The sequence below is a fragment of the Mixophyes fleayi genome, chromosome 2 (genome assembly GCF_038048845.1).
Source record: "Mixophyes fleayi isolate aMixFle1 chromosome 2, aMixFle1.hap1, whole genome shotgun sequence".
Classification (NCBI taxonomy): Eukaryota; Metazoa; Chordata; class Amphibia; order Anura; family Limnodynastidae; genus Mixophyes; species Mixophyes fleayi.
The window spans coordinates 52481683-52508521 of NC_134403.1; the positions used below are offsets into that span (position 1 = coordinate 52481683).

The window sequence follows — 26839 nt, forward strand, 5'->3', positions numbered from 1 at the left end:
AGGTGGAAAAAAAAATACAGTAGCTATACTATAACATGTACTGTATATTTTATCTATGGTATGCAGATGTAGAAAGTGTTAAATTAACACCTGGCACATCATGATTTTATCACATCTCTTTGTTCATTTGTGACTATTTTATATCTCTTTACTAAAACATAATGTCCTCCAATCCTCAATGTTTTATGCCTGTATTACCAGTGCTGTCCACTTGGGGGATTGTTACTATAAATCGCAAAAATAGTAACATAGTAATATAGTTGATGAGGTTGAAAAAAAGACACCAATCCATCAAGTTCAACCTATTTTGGATCTCCTGCAATCGTTATCTTATATTTGAAATTGATCCAGATGAAGCAACGGCAAATCTGTTTCAATCGAGAAAAATCTGTCCTGACCCAATATTGCAGTTCTATTTCTCCCTGGATCCGCTACTATCCTTTATTTAAATTAACGTTCATAACCCTTCTCTGCAAAAAAAAATTATTTCTTGAACATATCAATTGATAATCCTCCCTGGTTGAACTCATCAGTTTCTTCAGCCTCCAAAACCACCTCTATGCTGACGACACGCACCTCTCCCTCTCAACTCCTGATCTCCCCCCTTACCCTCACTACTGCAACCTTCTCCTTACTGGCCTCCCCTGCTCCCATCTTGCTCCTCTTCAATCTATACTTAATGCTGCAGCTAGACATATCTTCCTCTCTCACTGCTCCACATCTGCCTCCCCTCTCTGACAAGCCTTTCACTGCCCCTCTCCAACTCCATTGCTCCCTACATCTTCAACCTGAACTCCCACCCACCCTCTCTAGTCAGCCAATGACTGTCATCTTTCCTCCTCACTGGTAATCACACCTCACTCCCTTATCCAAGATTTCTCCCATGCTGTCGTCCCCCGTCCCCCCCACCCCCACCATCTAAATGATTTTTCTCGTTCTATCAGACTATCCCCTAACCTGTATAAATTCAAATGGTCATTGAAAACCCACCTGTTTAGAAAAGCCTACTAGTCCTCCACTTAACCATTTCACCATGTAGTATACCTCACCCTCTGCCATCCTGCATCTCTCCCACTCTTAATTCTTGTCCTCAGATCCCTTTACACTGGCTCACCCCATGTGTCAATCGTTTGTCTGCCCCTTTACCTAGATTGTAAGCTCTAGTGTGCCGCTTATTATTATTAATAATAATAATAATAATAATAATAACAATAATAGTAATACTGCCTATTCAATGTTATATTGTGTAAAATATTCACATGCAGTAGTATGACCTCATGTGATTGGGTTCTTCCTTCAGTCAGTCAAATTTATTTAAATACTGCCATTCAATTGATATAATGCTAAATATTGCAACGGATTCCACAGAAATCTGTTGATCTCTTTCTCTTTGTGTGCTTTCCACTTCTCATGTACAGAGAAAATATTAGTGTAATTGAAACCTGTTTTCCAATCCATTCATTGTTTCTCTGTGTCCGCCCATTCACTTCATGAATTAGTAGACCTATGATATGATAAAACTCTGCAATAAATAGCTTTAAAAATGTATTTACTATTATTATTATCTTGTATTTATAAAGTGCTGACATTGACACAATGACATGGTAAAGATGACCATGCCCAAATGAGCATATAATCTAAGAGGTGTGGGGAACACTTGATACATAAGGCAGTGGAATAATAATTGTAGCTGCTGGTGGGGAAGGTGGATGTGGCAGAAGCATTATCTGCCATCGATATTGAAGTAGCCATTGACAACTGCCATTTCTGTACTGCCTCCGGCGATGTGGTGCCACTGGAACTAGGAGTGCTAGTGAAAAGTCTAGACATAAAGAATTTACTAGTCAATGTAGTTAACTGCTGGCAACCATACCTATGCTTCGCCATGTATCTTAAATTAACTTTTCCTCTTCTGGTTCTGGAGAAGGTTTTCGTTTCTGTGTTGCACTTTGTGGTTATCCACCAGTTTGGAGTAGTTTTTAGCTTCATGCTCGATGCTGGACACAGAGCCAGGACATTTGATCCCCATGTTCGGCAGTGGAGATGACCAGAGAAGGAACAGAGATGGCAACAGCAATGACCTTGGAATTCACTGGGACCACTGAACTGAGAACTGAGCTGTGTTCCGAAGATCTTCAAAAGATAACTATATCCTTGGTGCAATGACAGTCGTCTGCACCACCACGTAATTTCTCACTGCCTTCATACATGTTGCACTATTTTATGTTTGTGAGAAGATGATTATGTGGGAGGCATCCGCTTGCTTACTAATATGTATATACCAGTTTATATACTTTTCAGTAGGTAAACTTAATATTCTGTGTATTTGTCATTTTTTATTAGCTAAAGAATGTCCATTGTTTACTTTCACTTAGCATATTTTAAGCCATTCACATTAATTGGGGGTTAAACTAGACTAAGCATATGTTTACTTGTTGCACATGTATATCTTATTCTCACACTTTGCAGTAATTACAGACATCTCCACCTTGATGTGTGATAACAATGTTGGTGCACCTCAATGTAACAATTAACTGACACCGGAGTTATAAAATCATGCAGAAGAACAGAAATTAAATTTAAGACACTACATTATGCATAGTAAGATATAATATAATGCAGTCATCACATTCCTGTCTCGACACCATTATGTTAGATTGCAATCGGCTATATTCAAAATATGTGACTCATTAAATAATTACGTTTCTTTAATTAATTTAATTAATTAAGTTTCTATAATTAGCTGGTTGTACTAAAATATCACTGCCAAAATCTCATCTTTGTTTTTAGGCTTTGTCACCTTATAAACATATTTTTTTCATTAATGCCTAGACTAATTCAATCAAGCAACCTATAGAAATGTTTAAAAATATATATTATTACTTGGCATAATAACACAAACATATTAAGAGTGTCATAATATAGTGCATTGTAGACTGTATAACGAGCTGAATATCACCTTGCTCAGAATATGTGTGGAACCATTTAGTGACATTCTCCAGTAAGAAAGCAGCGGAGGCAGTGTCCCTTGGGTCATTGTCTTGGAAATGATCCAAGTGGTCCATGATTTCCAAATGAAAAGGAAAAGCAGTTTTTCTTGGAAAAAGTACTTAGCCATAAACCCTACAGACGTCAAACACCCTAAAATTGAAAATGTTTTCATTACAAACATTCTGAAAGTCATATTCTGCAGTGAGATTCTCTTACCACAGAAATTACTATAGAGCAATTCCCTGTGTGTTTTCTGACACTTAATGCAGTGCTACGTAAGGAGACATGCTCTGTACAAAGCCTTTACAAAGCTTTTACATTGCGATTTACATGGACAGACTTTATAGACCTACTGTCCTGCAGTGGCATCTGATTTATTGTTGGCTCCACATTAATGCAATCACCAGAACTAGAAACCAGTATCTGAAAGGGCTTTTTTGGACACCGTAATAAAACACAAAAACACGCTTTTTACTAATTTAACATAACTTAAAATTCCTTATACTGTGTGTCTGCTTTAACAATTGGTTACATTTGTTACACAAACCTCCTATCGGACGCACTGTCCCAGCATGATTTTTTAATAAATGACCAGGAAATATCATTCCTTATCATTGCGATATGGTTTGATACTTAAGGGGGAAATGCTGCCATTAGTAAATAGGTTCCTATGTACTGTGTCATTTAACTAGTCTACAGTACCTGCAAATGCTTTGTAACATGAAAAGTGTCTCCAAATGTCAAAAATTCAATTATCCTATTAGACAAAACAAGCAACATGTCAACATGTTGTGACAGCTGAAATTCTGAATATAAAGAAGATGTTCATTGTAGCTCAGCAGTATTATCACAAACACTGTAGTAGCACTTTCACAAATTTGCAGAGCATTTACTGTCATTTCTCCATAATTGTGGGACATTATGCATTCCAAAAACTTCTACAAGGCGAGGAAACTTCAATCATCTCTGCTGACTTGTGTTCCCATTGTTGTAACTGATAAACATATATAATAAATGACACATACGGGGGGAAAAACACCACATTGACTGATGTTACAAGTGTCCATAATAGAGCGATTGAACTGAAATAATAAGGACAAGCCTTCACCACTCAGCCAATCACAAGCGGCAGAATACAGTTCACTATCATCCGGAAGCAGTGTTTGTAGCAGTTGTACCTGTCTACAGCATTAGGTTTTCTGTTTTATTTTCAGTGGGTTACCCAATTTTATTTACTTGATTATTATATGGGTGAGTAGTGTGTGTGACTCTCACATGGAGTTTCCAGCGGTGTGCTACATGCTACATGCATTTACCTCAATGAAACTCCTCTAAGTGCTCACTTTAAAATTTATTTTTTGCTTTGCCTTATTATGTAAGGGGTTATTGCTGGCAATAGTATTGCTATCACCAGGATAACTCTGCCAGAATTATTGCTGGCTTTCGATTAGCTAAAACTTTCCCATGATACTTGTACCACCGGAATACCTGTTACTGCTGCAATACTTGTTCAATGACACCTCAGGATTTTAAAGAACTGGTAAGGAAAATGTATTGCAATTACAAAAAATCAAATCCTTTTAGGGCCCGAGTCATTAAGGAGAGTAAAGCAAAAAAGGAGTAAGTTTTCTCCTGGAGATACCATGTTACAATGCAAATTAGTTTATTATTTGGCACGTAAGGAAATACTGACTTCTTTTTCATGTAGCACACAAATGATAGCTTGATAGCTTTATTTTTACACTGAAATTTAAAGTTGATCTAGGACATGTCCTACCCCAACTATTTATCATTCCCACATTTTAAATTTACCTCCCCCTCCAATGCAACATGGTTTTGCCAAAGTGTACATTTACTCCTTTTTTGCTTTGCTCTCCTTAATGTCTCAGGCCCTTACAGTGTAAATTAGTGATGTAGAGTGAGACAGTCAATGGTCATGTTAGGTACACAGTACATAAAATATAGTACAGTATGCCAAACTACAAGCCACAACATACAGATAAAATAAAGCACACTTGTGACCTTACAAATGGATGGAACCTAAGTGAATGAAACACTTACACAAGGATTTACAAGGTCTGCATTGATATAAAAGAACCCCAAAAAATAGTCTTTGTTCTATTTTCTATCTTCATGTAATAGAAAAGTTGTAATCCATTTGTATTAAAATCAAACGAGCCATAATAAATAAGGCAAATATTCAATGCGAGCACTTGCCGCAAAAAGACTGAACTGAAATAACTTGGACAACTATTTACTACTAAGCCCATAACAAGTGGCTGAAAGTAGTTTGCTACCAGTTGTCATATCATTAAGGGTTTTTTTTACTTCCACTGGGCTCCAACCTAGAAGATTGTGTTTCCCAATTCCCAATTGGACTACGTTGTGGAAGAAGTGGTTAAACAGGGATTTGAGAGAGTCTTTGATTTCAATAAAATATTTAACCCCTAGGGGTATATTTACTAAACTGCGAGTTTGAAAAAAGTGAAGATGTTGCCTGCCTATCTATCTATCTATCTATCTATCTATATAGTACATTCTACAAAATGTAAGCTGAAATCTGATGGTTGCTATGGGCAACATCTCCTCTTTTTCAAACGTGCAGTTTAGTAAATATACCCACAAGTGTCATTGTTTTCTTTACTTATTTACTTATTACAAGGGGAAGGAGTACAAGTGACATATATACTATTATACTGGAATCACTGGGATGGCAAGGATGCTACTCCAGGTTTCTGATTTTTAGCTATTGCATTGGTATCTACAGCCCAAGAGAGCATGTAGGAGGTCTAGCACTTTTCAGTGCAGTGCTAATAACTTATAGGAAGGGAAATTTCTGGATTTTTTTGAGCCCTGACCTGAAGGCTATAGTCCTACACTGAACAGACTGCTGCCAGTTAGGATTTTAGGATACTGTTACACTGCCCTTTTTTGTTTATTTATTTCTAGTACTTATTATGGAGTTTCCCCAACTATCATCTCGACAGCTGGAAGAAGAACTCTGCCTTCCCAATTTGCTAGACTTGAAATAGCAATAGCAGCAAATGCTTGAAAACACAGAATACAGAGTGTGATGCACTCCAGAAAAGGAGAATAAAAACAAATGCATATAGGCAGGCCCGGCGCTCCCATTAGGCAAGGATAGGCACTTGCCTAGGGCGCCGGGCTCTGGAGGGCGCCACAGTATTCTAAAATACTTTAAAACTGTGCGGCTACCGCTGACCATACCTGTCACGGCCGCCGCACAGCATTCAGATGGACAGGGAGGGGGGGGGGGGGAAGAGGCTATTTTGTCACCACCGCCACCTCTCTGCTCCGTCTCCTCCCCTCCACTTACTAGTGTCAGTGAGTGGAGGGGAGGAGACGGAGCAGAGAGGCGGCGGTGGTGAGACAAGGTAAGGAGAAGCGGCGATTTTTGCGGGGGGGAGCGCCGCTTTTTTAAAAATGCCTAGGGCGCCGTGGACCCTAGCACCGGCCCTGCATATAGGGTAATAATGTTTATTTAGGCTCCACAATCTCACATAAGGATCAGGTACTCACAAATGTAAAGCTTCATAATTGCAAAGCATATAGAACACACTGAAGAGCTTGTAATCTCCAGAGAAGGGTTATTCATCCAAACAGTAAATGTAGAGAGAACAGACTGGGTGGACGTCCAATAGTTTTCCCTGAAACAGCATGAGCAAGGAATGGTTTGCTCTATGTGCAGTTGGGCAGACTACACTTGTCTGACTAGTGCTTGATACTAGAATAATTGCTACAAGTATCTCTTGTATTTCAATTGCAATATTATTCAGCTTATATTGTGGTTATAATTAAGAATTGGCATATATTTTTCATGTTTGGATCTGGAGAGCCCATTTTTTTTTTATCTCTTTACATTAGAAAATATTATTCTACCTTTGAAATACAATCTATGATATATAAAGACAGATTTAAAGAACAAGAATATCTTTTACAATTTCTCAAAAACAGCCTTGACAGGACAATACATCCTGATAGTAGAAAATTGCTAACATCTAAAGCTCAAGAACCATTTGAGAATGTTGAAAAAACATTTTTAGCCCTTCATCAAACAGTTTAAAAAAAAAACATAAAATGTACTCTAGGAAAGCACTGGCATGTTATGATATTGGATTCAGTCCATTATGACCACATCCCACATATACTCAATACAATTTTAAAAATAGCAAACATACTTTGAAAAATTATTTATCACCAAGTTATCCGGAAGTCGATATGGTATATAACTGTCTCAGTAAAACTGATGGCAGTTATTCTGGTAATCACTGCAAAATGTGCCCATACTGAGGCCAAAACATTCCCACACTTTCATAGTACAAGGTTTGGGAAAATTGCTGGGTACTTGAATCGTGAAAATCCATTTGTAATTTCCCTGCTTGACTGTGGCCGGAATATGTTGGAAAGAATAAAAGACCTAAAATGTTTTCAAAAGCATATATGCTGCAATGAAAATAGACTGAATAATCCTAAACTTCTAATGCATTTTCAGAAATTCCTTGCCTCTGATCCTCAAACTTGAATGAATGCATAGAACAGGATGTGACAGGCTGAAGATTATCTCAGCGTGAAGCATTTTAGCTTTTCACACTAGACACATTATGCTTTAAAATCCCTTAGTGAGGGCTGTGGAATTAATATCTTTCTGGGGTAATAGTGTAATACATTTAGATGTAAATGTATTAACAATTTTTAGATAAAATAATTTTTAATAACTTTTATTTTTCTTAGTCACGTTTTACATCATAGTTCATATTTCGTAACCAAAAACATCAGTACCCTATGAAAGTAGCTACTTCCACAGCTACAATCACATATGTAACTGAAGCTATAAATTATGTTATAACATTATCACATTATTTAATCATGTAGCAAAAAAAGCAATTAAGAAAATAAAACACACTCCCTCCCCCTTTCCTACTTTTTGGAAGCACCTAAATCTTTTAACTGTCTACTTTCGTCCCAGCCATTGGTACAGCTTGTCTGATGTCTGACTGGACCTGGAGAGATGACATATCTCAGCTCAAAACCTTCCATAGACCAATTTCGTTCATTCATTCATAGTCCGTTGCATTCTATATTCAATAGTTCAATGGCAGTTAGCATACAGATTGCCATAGAACTTCTCCAACCCATTCAAATAACATTATCAATGTTTCTTATCTGTCTTCTTTATCACACTCAGTGCACTAACAATATAGTATTACAGATAATTTATCGAATGATAAATTGACTCTGTTAATTAATATCCATTTTTCTTGTGTAATTGTTCTCATTCTGTTCTTAAGTATCCACTTAATGCACTCTACCATTCCAGCGATCATATTCAATCATTTTTCTAAATCCTCAGTGAGAAAACACATTTTTCCAACGTAACTGATCTGTGGTTAAAGCTGTATTGCACCTATTTAGAAAAAAACCTTCAGCAACTGGTACCAGATGAAATAAGTTTATTTTTCCTCCTTGCATTATTTTCAAGGCACATATGACATTAGTCTTGAATTTCAACACAGAGTTTCTTAAAATTTACAATATACATTTTTAATGGGTTAACATATCAAGCAACTTACACATCCCCATGTGACCCATAGTCACATAATTAAAAGTAACTATAGATCTGTCCATTATGTCAACGACATAAAACACCCTCACACAATCTGATAAAATTATCCATTTAGCATTTACTAACACAATGAACTATCACAATGTTTCCTAATATTTCAAAGAGATCTGAAAGTGACTCTCTCTCTCTCGTTTTATTTCTACATATATCTGTGGCTAAAACAACAATTCCTGGAAATCAGTTAAATCCACTGGTAGTTGAGGCTTTAGCCACTATGTCAACATAAGCATTATCGATGATATCAGGAAATTCTGTAATTTAACCTGGGTATATGGGTCTGTAACGTATCTATTAACACCCAGTAATGCATACTATCATCATCATCATCACCATTTCTTTATAAAGCGCCACTAATTCCGCAGCGCTGTACAGAGAACTCACTCATATCAGTCCCTGCCCCATTGGAGCTTAGAATCTAAATTCCCTAAGACACAAACACACAGACTAGGGTCAATTTATTAGCAGCCAATTAACTTACCAGTATGTCACAGATAAGGCCATGGTCATTTGAATAATAGTCCAGTGGACGCCCAAAAATCTCAGTTATTAAGTTCATTTTGCAATGCCTGACAAACATTAGGCAAAATAATCTCACATTCAACAGTTTCTGATTATATTAAAATATTAAATTAACATTAAAGTGTTTTATCTGTGTATTTCAAAGTTTCTAAAATATTTCATGTTCCTCTTTGAGTAAATCTGTGAAGCCTTTTTTTCTTTGATTCTTTCTAGATCTCAAATTAACAAACCAGCCCAAATTTGCTTAAAACTATAACTTATCAAATCCCATCAAAGCAATAATATGTATTTGACATTGAGATGAGAACAGAGCCTTTACTTTGATAGATATAATGGCATCTGTATCTATTAACATATTTCCCTAATGACTACACCCCATCCTCCCTGTAACATATAATCTACTGTCTTCACCTATGTAAATTAGAGCAAGGAAAAGGGGATGTAGGTTGTGGTTACACATCAGTCATCAGACTCCTACATAAAGCCATTTTATCAAATATTTAAATATATTATCTTGTACCTGACTTTCTCTAACTTTGGTTACACTATTAGGCAGATCTCGGAGAAGGAGAATAGAGTAAAATAAAATGTGTATTAAGCACAACAATTAAGCAAACTGTCCCAGGCAGAAAACAGTGCTCTTGGTTGTAGTAAGTCTTCCCAGAAGTAGATTTCTTATCCCTTACAGTGGTAGACAAGGAAGGGACTGGTCCATTGCATTTGGAGAAAGGAGCAGTCTGTAAAATCCAAGAGATGTAGTTATACTGGGACAATAAAGGGAAGGAGGTCCAGGGTAGATGTTGCAGTACTAAGAACCCTGCTGCAATGAGTGATGCTTTGCTGAGGAGTGAGGCAGGTTGGTCAGCAGTAAAGGTATTGGATAGACTCCAGAGTATCAGGCACTACCGACTCATGGTTCTAAATGGCTGAAGTCAATCAGGAGGAAAATCTGGAGGCATCCCTGCAGAGAGAGGGGGGCAGGGTAAAGATGAAGCAGCTATGTGTTGGGAATGGAGCCAAGAGACTTGATAGGAAGATGGTGTCACTTTGGTTGAGAACCAGACCAGCAATAGGAAGGCAGGCCTGAAAAAGGCCTGCCTTCCTATTGCCTCCCAGCTGGAGAGTTCTGGGGGGTCAAGTTTAAACCCAGTGGGTGCCATGTAGCCCAGTGGTTGGTGCATGGATTAGAGAACTTATTGCTTGACTTTCAGTGGCAGCCAAGTGAATGTTATCTATTAAAAGGGTATTTGGATTCTATTACAGCCATAGGACAAAACTCCAAGAGAGGGAAAGCTAAGTTAAATTTGTTCTAGAATGATATTTGAACTAATTTTAACTCTAGTTTTTTTTTCTCTTTCTTAATATAGCAGTAATTGTCCATTTAGACGCTCTTTGAAAACCCATCTCTTTTTTTAGAGGTGACCATATCCTCGATAACACTATTCACACTAATGTACCATCACAACTGTCCCTATCTCCACTCTGAGCCAAATTTACTTCTCTTGTTTCAGCTGTGCCCTCTTCCCCTTAGAATGTAAGCTCTCTAATGAGCAGGGTCCTCCAAACCCTTTGTTTTCATGTCTGCATTTCTTTTGTCTACCTTGTATGTCCCTGTTTTATGTATGTACTGTTTTCCCTATGGTGCTGCAGAGCACTGTAGCACCTTACAAATCTACAATAATAATAATAATAATAATTTACAAACAGCTACTGTACTAGCCCTATTTTATTCAATGATAATTCTTCAATTCTCATAAACTTCTGTAAAATACAGTTGGAGCAAACTCTTCAATTAAGGCCATAACTTGTATCATATGGAGTAAAGTAGTAAAACACTGCTGCACTCAATTATATGATCCCTTTGAGAGTTTGGTGGACAGCAGACATATAAATAGAAGCAGTCATTGCAGGAACTCAAGAACTCAGAGCTCATTGTAAGATGCAAAAATATAGTGTTAGTTTATTTCAGCCCATCAGGTAAGGTAGTAATCATGTCAACAACTAATGCTACAGTCTTAAATCTTAAGTCTCAAGCCATACACACTATACGCACTGAGGGTGGCTTTTAAAGCCTAAACACTACACCCCACATATAATAAATAATCATAGCAACAGAGGCACGCCAGTAGTCAATCCACTATCAGTGAATCCCATTTGTGAACATGTTACACATGTTACGTAAAAAAGAAGTGAATATATGAAACACATAAACATTAGCAATGAGTATAAGAAAACATTTGTGGTTATAATAGGATAAACAGATTTAAAATCTGATACTACTTCTGCAACATAATAGCCACTGCAAATACTACAGTGTGAAGAGCTTACAGATATGCTGTTCAAAATCTCTGTATTCAGTAAGCATAAGAAAGATGGACAAATAGTAGGAAATTAAAGATATACTCATTAGCGTAGATTGATCAAATTGACTCATACTACACAAATATATATCATGCTTGTTTCTGGCAGTCTAACAGTATAATAATTATTTCCTTATAATGAATGATATATCTGAGTGCACTCAGATATATCCTGATCAAGAGCTTTTACCCTCTAAAGCCTTTTTACTTCAGATACCAAAGGGTGCCTACAAGAGACTAAAATATGTAGATCTACAATAGATCGTTCCACTTCATAAGGTCTATAAACTTTTATGAGAGGATATGCGCATGTGCCCTTTTTTAGCCCAGACTATGCAAATGCTGATCAGATGCCTTTGGCTGGCATTTCGGTATCTCTCCCAGCACCTAAAATAGACTTACCAACTCAATAGAACGGTCCGATGGCTCACCAAACTGTTGTCAACTTAAATTGCATTAAAGCTTCAATAAGATCTTTCATGAAGCTTTATTTCTTCTCAGGCATAGCAACAGCAGAGCATAACATCCAAGTAAATCAGCATGAAGTCATTATACAAGTTGATTGATAGGGCAGCACGGTGGCTAAGTGGTTAGCACTTCTGCCTCACAGCACTGGGGTCATGAGTTCAATTCCCGACCATGTGTGTGGAGTTTGTATGTTCTCCCTGTGTTTGCGTGGGTTTCCTCCGGGTGCTCCGGTTTCCTCCCACACTCCAAAAATATACTGGTAGGTTATTTGGCTGCTATCAAAATTGACCCTAGTCTCTCTCTCTCTCTCTCTCTCTCTCTCTCTCTGTATATATGTTAGGGAATTTAGACTGTAAGCTTTAATGGGGCAGGGACTGATGTGAATGAGTTCTCTGTGCAGCGCAGCGCAAATTGATGATGATAATGATGATTGCTAGAACTTATAGCAGCATGTAATAACTTCTTACACTATGATGATGGTGATACTAAAATAAGTGTGTTTCTTTGCAATTCTACAAAGGCATTGTTATGTAATATCATTGGTTATACTACTAACTATAGAATGTTTATTTATTACACTGAAGCAATTATCTGTTAGATTCTTGCTTGTTTTACTAACCTTGTAAGATTTTGTTTATTTTTAAATTGAATTGCCTATTTGTTTCCTTCCATTGCTTTTACAATCTCAAAAACTCCTCAAGAGTATGCCTCAAAATACTAACAAAATACACAAACCTAAAACATTTCTATGACCTACTTCTTACAGACATTCTACTGACTTAATTAAAAGTGGAATAAAATATAAAAACAAAATATTAAAAATCAAAACAAACATTCATCATCTGTCACTGCTAAAACTACTAAATATTAAAAATATTAAAAAGCAGAATCCCAAGTGTCCAGCCTATCACTTTCATATAAAATCAATTTCTATTAAAAATAAAGTAATTGGGGTTAAACTCAATGTTTCTATAGAAAAATTGGATTTCACACTTTGCCTGTAATATTAGACTGAACTTGTTATCAATTTGTTACCTGCATTTCTGTTGCAATGCTTCCATTTGCATTTTTTATTTTCAACTTTCATTTAAAAATTATGCAAAACATGTGAAGCACTGTTGAGAGTAGGCATTGAAGTGTGCTGATGCATACACTAGTTAGTGAATTGATAAAGGCAATACACAAATATCAATGACCTCCCACATTATATAGTCACAATTACAAAGTTAGTAAGGTTAAAAAGATAAAATACACAGGTCCATCAAGTTTAAACACCCATAAATTCTAATTTTGTTGGTCTAGATGAAGGCAAAACAAAACGCCAAGCGCAACGTCTGCCAATTTATCTTGGCAGGGAAACTTACTTCCTGAACCCAACTATGGTCAATTGGATAGATATCCTGGATCAATCATAGCTATAATGTCCTCAAATAATTACAGATATTGTCATAATTTATTATAAGAAAGCAATACAATCTATAGCCTCCATACATGGTAAGGAATTCCATAGCATAGCCACTTATGCATCTCTTCTGAATCTCTTTCCATACCCTCTGTATTGTCCTTGGTATGTAATAGTTTATTATAAAAATCTTTGTACTGGCCTCAGACATATTATTACATAATAATTAGGTTAGCAAAGTTCAGATGATACAATCTTCAAATAATGCTTTTGCTTTGTCATTCCACACTGTATTTGTAAATTCGCATTTTGCTGAATTTATAGTGTGTAAATTGAGCTAGGACAATTATAATAAATGGATTCTCTTGTGTGATACACAACAGCATGGTGGTGTAGTGGTTAGCACTTCTGCCTTACAGCACTAGGGTCATGAGTTCCACTCCCGACCGTGGCCTTATCTGAGAGGAGTTTGTATGTTCTCCCCGTGTTTGCGTGGGTTTCCTCCGGGTGCTCCGGTTTCCTCCCACACTCCAAAAACATATTAGTAGGTTAATTGGCTGCTAACAAATTTACCCTAGTCTGTGTGTTAAAGAGTTTAGACTGTAAGCCCCAATGGGGCAGGGACTGATGTGAGTGAGTTCTCTGTACAGCGCTGCGGAATTAATGGTGCTATATAAATAAATGATGATGATGATGATGATGATATAGTTAGGATATGACTGGGAACTCTTAAGGCCAAATTCCACCTGTGAAACATGTAAAATCCTGGTGTCAAATGTGAATGTCGAATGAGATGAATATTTTGTGGTACAATTTTAAAAATTTCACTTTGTTGTACTTTTTGGCCACCTATTAGGGTCCCCCATATAACTTTAGCTCAGTCTGAACAAGTTCTGTTTATAGCGATCCTTTCTCTACTATACTTCAACCAGCTATCTAATTTTCTTCCTAGACCTATGTACCATACTGTCACATTGAACATTCTCACAAAATCCAAAATGTCTAATTTGAAACTTGTCTCTGTTCCTTTACAAAACCATGCTGACTATTGTAAATCAGTTTTTACAATAACTTCTCTCAGAGTCCCTTTAAATAATTTCCCCACAAATGAAGTAAGGCTCACAGGTCTACAATTACCTGGTTCCAATTTTGTTCTCATTTTAAAGATTGGGACCACAACTGCTTTCTGCCAATGTTGTGAACCTGACCCAGTTATGAAAATGTCCATAAAAATAAAAATTACCAGTAAATTACTGAACTTAGTTCTTTAAATCAAACAAGGGTAGATGTCCCCTGGACCAGGTTCTGTTATTTTTTGTTTATTCCTAGAAAACTAATGTCATGTACTACAGTATTTAGCTAAAAACAAATTATGTCATATTTGGTATTCAAGAGACACTTTCCAATCTAAAAGCTTATGCCAGGGAAAAACAACTCTTACCACATCACCCAGCTCTGCGTGCATATGCAGGTGTTAGAGAATACAATGTATCCTCTGCAAACAAACATTCCCATGCTTGCAAAGGCTTGGGTATATAACTATTTCTGAAAGATGTATTTTTCTAGCCAATAAAATACAACGTTCAAAAACTCATTTACTGGCAAATGGTTATCCATTGAAAACACTAAATTCAAGAAGAAACTGTGCGTATCTCTTGCGCCATCTTTGGAACAAGGTGAAGTAGGCTTAAGACTAGGGACGCCACATGCTTAAAAGTGGCTCTTTACCTGCAAAAGTGCATATGCCAAACTTTTTACTTCCATCTACATAAGAAAAGCAACTGACAGGGTAAGAAAAATTATTTGATTCTAGAGAATGTGTAAATCAAGCGTAGCTGGTGAATCTGACGGAAATAAGGGCACAAAATGTCTATAAGCTCTAATGTAAATCTGGCTCTGTATATAGTACATATGCAGTGAAAGTACTTTTATGAAACCAATAATTTAGTGCTTGCTGTTGCCATTAACTCCAAGTAAATAAGTTTTTGTGTTTTATTGGCTGGAGAAAATGGTGTGCGTGCTCATTTCACACAAGCCTGAAAAAAGTTTAAAGTACATTTTTTTATGAGATGGAACTTGAAAAAGTTGAAAAATGGCAATATCTGCATTCATAGGCGGCAATTGCAAGATAGTATCTTATCGACCTGTCTGTTGTTTAACTAAACTGTATAAATAAAACTAAAACATTCAGTGTTATATAATTCAGCGTCGGGTCTACTTTTTTGCTTAGTTTCTCAAACGGATGTATATAATATTTTATGTGCACTTATCTTCAGTGTAATAGCGGGATGTAGCCAAAAAGCAAACAAATTCCATTATATCCTTAGTGAATAATGTTGCTTGTAAATGGCTTTTATAAATACAATGTAATGCAAACCTCAGCAGTATCCATAACTCTACCACTGTCTATATAAAGTATTCAGTATGCAGTTATGCATATTACACCTTAGTGGGGGGGGGGGGGGGGGGATAAAATATATAACCTAATAGTCAAGTTATTTAATTTTCTGCTGATTTTTGTGTGTTATAGTTATGAAGGTATTTGCATGAGTTTTGCTTACCTTTTTAATTAATAATTGCTTCTATATTAGAGCAATTGCAAAATTCATGATATGCAGCCAGTAATACACCTGCAATTTTTGAAAATATCAGAATTATGAAATGATGGATTATACATTACATCGCATTCAGAAGAGTGTCACAAAACAAGAAAAAAATAAAATAATGTTGCAATATATGTACATTATGAGCACACTATATAAATTATTCCGAATGCAACGTTCTAAAGTGTAGAAAATTATATTTAAAAATTCCTTTATCTTTCCCACTAATGTTCCTGGATTTCCTTTCCTTATTTAGTAGAATTTGATTTACCTCCTTCATACATGAATATCATTTCAAGAGACATATGGCTTTTGGACAAATGCATGTTAGTAACAGGGCCTGATAAAGGGTTCAGGTCGCCCTAGGCTAATAGGCTCATTGCACATCCTCGTCTTCCACATCAGGCTAATACGCGCCTCTTATATGGAATCAAGTTCCTAATATTGCAAAAATGAAGAAAAAGTCTCTACTTTGCAGTTCGCTTTTACATCAGATAAGCTCATTATATTTTTGGCGCACGACTATTCACTACATTATTTATGGATCACTGATGATATGTCACACTATGTTTGGTGGTTCTGTTTTTTGTTTCGTCCCTCACGTGTATACTTATTATTTTCAAATAGAGTGGAGCATTTCCATTGTCACGGAAGTCATTAAAACCTCTTTGCTATAAGCATATAGAGCAGAATTTCACTCAGTTGGGGAGACATATGACATCCCACAATCATCAATGTTTATAGAGAGAAAATACAGAACTGAAGTACGGTAGTACATACTACTCAGGTGTGATTTATAGATGCCTCTTACATAGAGAAGTTCCCCTATGTCTTTCTTAAAACACATAGGGGAACTCCTATGTTCTTTAAATATTTTACATTTAGGATGGGCATCTGCAAATGTTAATACTACTATTTTTGACAGGTATGCTCCTGAATTTACATCTTTGTGACCAGTAATTTAGGTATATTTGACTACAACTTTTCATTAGTTATGCTGATTATCTACTAAGCTGACTAGGCTACAGCTCAACAAGAGTCAACACTTTCAGTCCAGCATCCAGTTTTCCAATTTCAAATGACTCCCCTAATGCAATCCATTATACAGCTGCTGCTGGGGATGATACATCTATACAGGAGGGGAGAAAGTAGAGTAATAAGTACAGTTTTACACAAGTGTATTGTTTGCAAGAGGAAACAAGTATGCAATCAGCAACCTGTTATCCCTAAAGCTATGACAGTTATGTTAGCATTCATCATCATCATCATTTATTTATATAGCGTCACTAATTCCGCAGCGCTGTACAGAGAACTCATTCACATCACTCCCTGCCCCATTGGAGCTTACAGTCTAAATTCTAATAATATAGACACACACTCACACACAGACAGACAGAGATGGAGACAGACAGAGAGGGAGAGACTAGGGTCAATTTTGATAGCAGCCAATTAACCTACCAGTATGTTTTTGGAGTGTGGGAGGAAACCAGAGCACCCGGAGGAAACTCACACAAACACAGGGAGAACATACAAACTCCACACAGATAAAGCCATGATCGGGAATCAAACTCATGACCCCAGTGCTGTGAGGCAGAAGTGCTAACCACTAGGCCACTGTGATGTGTGTTCAATTTCCACCATCAATGCATCAGGTTTTAGCCAATTAGATGAGGTCCTGTGTCGATGCTACCAAATTCCATCTCGATTCCATTTCTCCCATATATCAATACCTCTGTTGCACCAGGCGGGGAATTTGAATCTCCCCTCCTATTTCTTCCTCACTCTAACACACTAGCTGTGTCAGAGCAACGAGTTACTCCTCGACGTCTGGCTTCCCTCCGTGTACCTGTTCTGCAATTGCTGTTTCCCCTGTGCTTGACCTCTGCTTTGCTGACTACCCTCCTGTTTGCTCCTTGGTGTATCCGACCTGGCTGAACCTGTGTATCCGACCCGGCTAAGCACATTGACCATTCTTCTGTCTGCTCCTTGGTGTATCCGACCTGGCTGAACCTGTGTACCGACCCGGCTTTCCTAGACCTCTCTGCGACTTGCTCATAGGTGCATTCTGCGGTGCTTCCGGGATAACATCCGGTGACTCTTCCATCTGTGGCTGCCTCAGCATGTCCGAACCGGAACCTCGCTGGCCCGTTAGGACTTCTGCTTCATTGCTGCTAATTTCAGCTACAGTCCTGCCTAGCGCTTACACCTCTGAGTCTGTTCGCTGGATCTTCCATCTTCTGTTCTCCATCTATTACGTCAGGGGGCCAACCCAGGGGCCAACACCTGCGGTCCTCCGGCAGCCAAATTCATCATGATTTCTGGCGGTTCTTGATGAAGACCGGGAGGTCCGTTAGACTAGGCGCCCTGGGAAGGCCAGTTTCAACATAATAGGTGTCTCTCGGGAGACGCAACAGTGTGTTTAGACTGTAAGTTCACAGGGAATTTAGACTGTAAGTTCCAATGGGACAGGGACTGATGTGAGTAAGTACTCTGTACAGCACTGTGGAATTAGTAGAGCTATATAAAAAATGATGATGATGATTATGCCGACACAGTGATTTGTATATATTGTTTCTGAGCGCCGGACAACATTTTTCTTTTATTTGCATTTGCACGTTAGTCTTATTTGTCCTTGGTTGCTGTTTAAAATAATTTTATTCGGCTCCAAACACCACCGGCCTTACTGCATCAGACCAAGAAGACTTGTCCTTTCAGGGGCGGCCAGAACCAACCATACTAGGTCAGAAACTACACTTGAGCTTAGCCAAAAGGACGAATCGAGAATAACATTTTAATCTCAATCCGCATGTAGATACTTTATGCATGCTACTGTGCCACAAGGGATTGTATCTTTTATTAAGAGCCATGTCATTTATCTGCTACTCTGTCACTAAGTTTAGCCAGCCAGCTTGCTGCAGTTGTGAAGAGATCATTAGAAAATAGACTGGAAACAACTGTAAATGAATGTCAATGCTATAAATAATAATATAGGAACAAAAACCACTCAAAATCACATAATTTTACATATTTGTTCCCAATATTTAATTAAATCCAGATCCAAAACCAAAACGTTTCACAATTTTTGGGCAAGACCACAAGCAAGATCAAAACACAAAAATGTTTTAAAACCACAAACATAAAAAAGAAACACATGGAGGTCCAAGCACATCTCTAGAATACATGTTACAATTTGCATCTGAATGTTACAGTCTATAGTATTACCGAAAATATTTTCAATGTACTAATTGGATTTTTAATATCCCCAGCTCTTCAGGAATACGATCAATATATTCTGGAAATAATAAGGTTTGGCATTTCAGGATAGCGGTCTTAATTTGCTGATTTAGATGGCATTTATGAAATTGATAAAAACATGGCATAAAAAACCTTTATTATTGAGATAATAGTAATAATGAATGAATAAATTCACCTAAATCTATCAACATGATGAATATATTGGTTAAATATAGTCTAGATTCAATGTAATGACAGTTATATTTTTGACTGACTTGAGAAGAATAGCTTCAAGCTGTAAATATTCATGTTACTGTCTCTGAATGTTCCAAATAGGCATATGCACATTCTTTGCTGAATTGCTGAATCTAAAGACATGGTTTAAAGACAGCTCATGACCCCAGCCTTATGTTAAACTTGCTATTTAAACTCCCTGTGCTGCCTCTCAAAAGTACTGCTTTGTAGATTACCCATGTTGGATGCATCTTCTTAGTAATCACAAGATGTTGAGGATTTTGGGCATTGTAATGATTGCATCTGGTAATTAATCACAAGATTGATTAACACCAAGTCTGACACTCTACAGAGACAACACTTTTAAATCCTTTTCACAACTAAAAGGTTATCATTTGTCATTTTCTGGTCCTAACTTCAAACATAAGGCAACCATTAGCCCAAGCAATTTCAGAGTTACTTTATACTATTAGTATTAACAGTTTCAATAATCTTTTTATTAGAGTACCAAATCAAAAGATTAAATTGGAGCATTTATCAGCTATCTTGTCTATAAAGGCAACAAAAGAAGTTAATATTGGCATCTCCAATAAAATTTTGCAGTAATGGGTAACAGATCTTCAGTTGTCAAAAGTATGCTCTGCCGTATTTCATGTCATTGTGTAGGGGCAAATTAAAGAAAATATATATTTCCTCCATATGCTTGACTATGAAGGTCATTTCTTCAAACAGAACTCACACTAGTACTGAAACTGAGATTGTCCAATTTTGTGGCTGGGATTTCAAAAGATAAATCATTTTACTGTGCAGTGCCAGGATTGTGGAAATCAGTGGGTGTCAATTGCTTTACACATGATGTGCCAGCTAGCACAGTACAAATTCACAAGCCAGCATGCAAATGAACACGCATGATACTTAAATTAACTAAAAGACAAGTTCAATGTTTAAACATAGTGGTGTTTCCTTCACACATGAACTTTCACAGAGCTCTTCCAAGTCAGTTTACTGTACTTAAAGTATAATTCACTTGTAAGTAAACGGCATCATGCCTTTTCTATGCGTTTCATTGCTAATTACTTTGCCATGGGGATGTACTGACTTTTAAAAGCGATTCATTTACACATATTGTAGCACCCCAGCACTTTAAAACAAGTTAACTTTTATTAGTAAGCGCTTGGGGCGAGTTTCACTCAGGAAGAGAATTTACACAATCGCAAAGAGACTCAATAAAAATGAAAGCTAAAGATGCTCGAAAATTTCGAACCAGTTTTAAAATATATAGAAGTGCAGTCTTCAATGAAGCTGGTTTAAATTTATGGTTAGAAATGTGCGGCTTGTGTTCGTCATCCACCAATCATGTTCGCAGTCCTGCTTTCGAGGTTCACTGATCACATTTGCGGTTCTCCGTTCCCTCTAAAATGAATGTGTTTTTTTCAACACTATTTAAATAATATTTTTAATCCATTAAAATGTTTAAAAAAAAAATTAAACTGAACTTCAAACACAGTAGTGTGTCCATATGATGTAATGGAATTGCATTATTAAAGTTAATGATCACAAATCGCCTATGTAGATCACCCCATAGAAAACAAGATGGAACAAGTAAGCGATCGTTGGTGAGCAATAAATCACTTGCAGTCAAGCCACTAAAAATGTATATCCGAGCCCTGAGGTGTAAACTAAGTGCTTGACGCATCCCTGTCTGTAATTGATGGTGCTTGCTAATTTTGCTGAATATCTGATTCTTTCAGAAGCCAGCAGAGAGAATTGATGATTAACTATCATCCTATTTCCTTCATTTCTTTTTTCAGTAATAAAATTTGGCGTCAGTTTTGCATGTGGGAAGTTTAATGGAAAGTAAGGATTCCAGCTAGGCAGAATGTTACACTAAACTTATTATTATAATCATTATTATTATTATGTCACGTATTGGACCCAGACTGCTTTCCTTGTTCAGGACCCAGTGCACTCTCTTCATTATTACAAGCATTGATTCCCTGGCATAAAGTGGTATTTACCTGCAGTCACATACCTCTTGTGTCCTTACCCCGACCACCTTGATTCCCGACAGACTATTTAAACCACCATGTGCACCATAGTGAGTGTTAGTCTCAGTACTGGGTGTGCCTAGACATTTTTTGGCTCTCTTATCTATTTCCCTGACTTCCAGCTGCGCTATCTTCTGCCTCTCTGTTCTGCTCACCTGTCCCAGGAACATGTTCTCCTGGATATGTTCTCATCGTCCTCTGGACTTCTGAGCTTTCCAGTGCTGCGTCCTGCATTCTCCAGCCCTTGTGGTACTTACCATACTCGCTGGTCACATCCAGTGTCCACTTTGAGGCCTGCAACAGGTCCATGTGTAGTGAAGCCCACACTCCCTTGCGGTAAACCTGGTGAATACCAGCGTCACATTAGGCTATTCTCCTCTTTGGTGGATAGTGCCAAGCTGGTCTAACTGTAAAGGACTCCATTATTCCTATGTGTTTCTGACATTTTATTATTTATAATATAAGCAATACATATAGGGCATTACATCATTTTAACATAAACACAAACATAAGTCAATAGAAATTAGAATCATGCTCAAAGAGTTTATAATCTAAAAAGAAAAGCGATATATAAAAGAAGTAAATGAACATGTAAGATGGCAGGGAGCGCACTATAACTCAGATTGTGGTGTGAAAATAGGAACAGATGATATGCTCCTATATAAAGATCCATTTTGGGAAACAGTCTTAAACACTTGTAGATTGTGAGTGACTATGGGGACATGAGGAAGAGAGTTCCTCAGAATATTTGAAGCAAGAACAATATATCGGTGGCGTGATTTAAAAGAGTTGGTCTGAGAGGAAGAAAGAAGTTCGGCATATGAAGAATGAAGATTCCACTTGGGGCAGTACCTAGAGATGTAATGTGGTGTGAGATTTCTGAAGACTTGGAAGGTTAAGAGTAGGATTTTGATCTGTATGCTGTGCATGATAGTGAGCCAATGTAGATGATAGGGAGCAAACATAGAAACTGACAGAAAAGTGTAATACTTCAGGAATAGAAGCTGAAGAATTCAGTTGTTGTGGTGTGTTCAGGTGTAGACCACAGACAAGAGTGTTGGACTAATGTAGCCAAGATATGATTACAGCATACACAAATGTTTTGAATCCCAAATAAGCAATAATAGCTAGAGCTAGGATTCCCAAAGGAGAGATAGTTTGGTGTATCTTGTGGTATTAAGGGCTGTAGAATAATCAGAGCAGAAACCAGATTGTAGAGAGTCTAGTAGGGAATTAGAGAAAATATCAACTTGAAAACAACACATACTGTTATTTATTATTAGAGCTTGCAGCACAGGTATTCAATCTGTTATACAATCTGTTACATTATATTACATAATCTTATCTGTTAATTACACTTCACATAAAGTGTACCTGTAGTTTCCATGCAGTCATATTGTTATCTGAACCAATATTTAGGAGATTGTATCCTACAATATTACCAGGACCCAAAGTCATCACTTTAGATAGAAGTGGATGGATACAATGGATGGAGTGAATTCTGGCTGACTTACTGGCCCTGAGTCAGTAAGGAAAATAAGGCAAAAAAGGAGTAAATGTTCTCCGGGACAAGCCATGTTACAATGCAAGGGATGCATATTAGTTTATTATTTTGCACATAAGTTAAATACTGGCTGCTTTTGCATCTACCACACAAATACATGATAGCTTTATTTTTACACTGAAATATAAAGTTGATCTAGGACATGCCGTACCCCATATATAAATCTGTCCCCACATTTTACATTTACCACCCCCTCCAAGGCAACATGGTTTTTGCCCAGGTGCAAAGTTACTCCTTTTTTATACTTTGCTCTCCTTAATGACTCAGGACCACTGTGTGTAGGTAGCTGGTATACTACAAAAGGTACAATAACTCAGGTATTGTGTCCTTAGCTGCCAACATTATAAAATAATTTCCAGGGACATAACTGCTGAATCACTGCCTCATGCGCAATATGTCTCAGCAGACCTTGGGGCACTATAGTCAACATTATGTCATGTTTACTGGATTAGATAACATACATTTATGCTTTTTTAATACACCTACACAACAAATATAAACGTATAGAACCACGACAATCTTATATACATAGTAAAAATGGCATCATGCTGTCAAAAACTGACATTGGACCACACATAATTTATTTTCAGATACCAATGTTAAAGTATTTCAATATTGACCATTAACATTAAAGTATTATTAATATTGTATTGTAAAATTGTAATTATGAAGATATGTGAGCATTACTGTAGCATTACTTACAACAAAGTTCAATTGCAATTGTAATGAATGCAGTGCACAAATATAATCATCACAACATATCTTCAATTTATTTAATACTTACCCCGTTACCCATTCATTATTCTGTGACTAGTTTTTTGTTTTTCTAAATTGGATCTGAAATAATAAGCAAAAATAGGAAGAAATGTGCGCCTCTTTCACAGGAAAGTGCATAGCATTGTACATCTTTCTGATGGGATTATAGGGGCAGAATTTACTGAATGCAGGCTAGCCACAGTTCTGTGCCAGACTACACACTTTTTGGATTGTGGGACAATAGATTGTACTGAACTTCAAGCGGTAGGGACACATTTAGAGCTCACTGGCTTTAATGTGTTCTTAGCGCATGCCCAATGAGTTGTTTCTGTACAAAATACCGGCAAATATGGTGTAGAAATCTGGCTCATTTTGTCTTGCATCTCAGCAAAAATTAGCGAATATTTTAACCATAAACATCCCACAGAGACACTTACGGAACCTTGCAGCTAATTGAATCGGCACCTATAAACTATTGTTTCTAGAGTTACCATGCCCTTTGGTATCTTTACCAAAGGGCATGATCTGAAGCATTTTCAAAATGCTTGTTCCATTTTTTTTTAATTTACCATGCTATGCTGAAAGTCTACGGTGAGCTCTAAAATGCTAATAAAAATTAAAATAAAACAATAGCGGGTATATTTACTAAACTGTGGGTTTGACAAAGTGGAGATGTTGCCTATAGCAACCAATCAGATTCTGGCTATCATTCATTTAGTACATTCTACTAAATGACAGCTAGAATCTGACTGGCTGGTATAGGCAACATCTCCACTTTTTCAAACCTGCAGTTTAATAAATATACCCCTTAGGCCTTCGGATGGCATTCTTAGATTAGCAGATGTTTTTACATGTTCTCTGAAGTGGCAATCGGGCATTGAACATTATTTTCAAAAAGATGTATTTGTATTTTACAACATCCAGGTGCTTTTAATATGGGAAAACACATTTATGTAAATTAATAACCAATATTAATAACGATTTTAAATGTACAAATGTTAAACATGAAACAAAGACAAACCCTTATATACATTGGTACAAAAAAATTCCAAGCAAACTGCTGTGAACCAGTAAAAAATCTGCTATTGTAGTTGTACATAAGCTGGTGAATCAGACTTTAAAGAGCATAATAATAAAAATTATAATATAAAAAAGACATTATAAAATAAGTTGGTTGTGAGGACGCACTTCCTTGTGGGTTCTTTGAAATCACCAAGGTAGACTGTTGCAGTCAAAATGCAGTTTATTCCATAGATGGCAGCACAGACATGCATATATACAATCACCAGATATGATTCTTTGCAGATACAGCCTACATATTTGACGGAAGCACAGTTCCTAGTCACCAATCCACGAACACCCTTTGGTGCTCTAAAACACAGGTTATATGCCCTTCAAAATTCCCATGGTGGTGGAGCTAGTGGTGGGCTGATTAGGGGCGGTAGTCAGACTGTGATATGTGAGAAATTATAAGACTTAACTCTGAGTGTCCTCCCCGTAGTGGTTGGGACCGTTGGCTTCCTGTGTAGAAGGTTCCTAGAAGTGTAATCCAGGGTACCAGTATAACAATGACCATGTTGGTTAAACATGAAAAGTTTGATAGTATTATATCTACATACACTAATTGCTTAACCCAGACGTCTTGCTCTCACTTATCCCTGATTACACCCGCCACCTGGCGACATTTAAGAAGAAATTGTCTAACCTATAGAACAATTAATATAAATACACACGGCATACAATAACATATGTCAACCAAACCCCCTTCTGCCTGCTGTCTGTTCGCCCTCCCTTTAGGATGTAAGCTCTTATGAGCAGGGCTCTCTTCCCTCCTGTCTCTATACCTATTCTCCTCCAGCTTCACTGTACTAGCTATGTATAGAGCGTTTGGAGTCTTGGTATTACTTGTTTTTGTTCTGTGTTTTACCCTGTATGATCTACTGTTTGTAATCTGTATGGCGCTGTGGAAATCTTGTGGCGTCCTACAAATAAAATATAATAATAATAATAGTAGGAACAACAAATAACAATAACTGTAAGGCAGCAAGACGATGACCGTTTAGCGTAAGCAGAAAGGGGGCGATGGATCGCAAGCGTCTCTAATCACACAAGTCCAAAAATCGCTTCACGTGGCTTTACAGCAGTTCAATAATAATAGTAGGCAATACTTTGAAGTTGCTTTTGTCAGCTTGTAGAATGGCGAACTTACAGTATTAAACAGGGTACAACTGATCATATTTAAAGTAGGAACAGGGATCATTTTACTATTATTCTTTTATTGAACTGCACTTTAAGGTAGGAAATTCAGCAGACACCGATAACAGTAAATAACTAAAGCCATAAAGATCTCATATAACTTCATAGACCTACGAAAGATGACAGTGGGAGAGGGGTCAATAGTGTAAGTGACCCTCCACAATTTGAATTTATGAAGACATGAACATCACTTGTTTCACGTCAGAATACTATGCCTTTTATTTGTATCACGCTACATTCACTGTAATGTCAGAGACATTAGAAATTCCTGTTTCAGAAATAAAATCAATGGGGTTTACAATTCCATTATTTTTCTTGTGATGTTGTTGTTCTTTTAAAAGTAATCAAAAACGTGTTCCAGGTAATAAAACTGTGTCATTAATGGTTTTGTTTTCTCTCCATAATTGTAGATTCCTTGTCTGATTCTGTGTGCAGAATGGGCTACTTCCCATGTGGGAACCTCACAATCTGCCTTCCTCGGGCTTTTCACTGTGATGGCATAAAAGACTGTGAGAATGGTGCAGACGAAGATTACTGTGGTGAGCACTTGCTATTTTTGCACTTTGTGATCTTTTGTCATGTAATTATTTAGGAGTATGAGAAATGATTTATATCTTGAGAAATGTTAGCAGTTTTCTGTCTGCTCGTATGATAATGAGTATGGGACATCTTTATTAGACCCACTGGGCCTGATTCCTCAAGGAACGCTAAGTGAACGCAATTTGCTTTGCAGAAATTGCATACAAGTATGCCCGTATTC

The 26839-nt window shown here is 37.1% G+C and overlaps 1 protein-coding gene across 2 annotated transcripts in view; it reads left to right on the plus strand.

Moving 5' to 3' along the window:
• The window catches only part of RXFP2 (relaxin family peptide receptor 2), a 250188-nt gene that overhangs the window by 68739 nt on the left and 154610 nt on the right, over positions 1–26839 (plus strand). For both annotated transcript variants that reach the window (XM_075198960.1, XM_075198959.1), the window contains exon 2: positions 26490–26618. In XM_075198960.1, coding sequence (XP_075055061.1) covers positions 26490–26618 — 129 coding nt within the window. The remainder of the gene's footprint in view (positions 1–26489; positions 26619–26839) is intronic.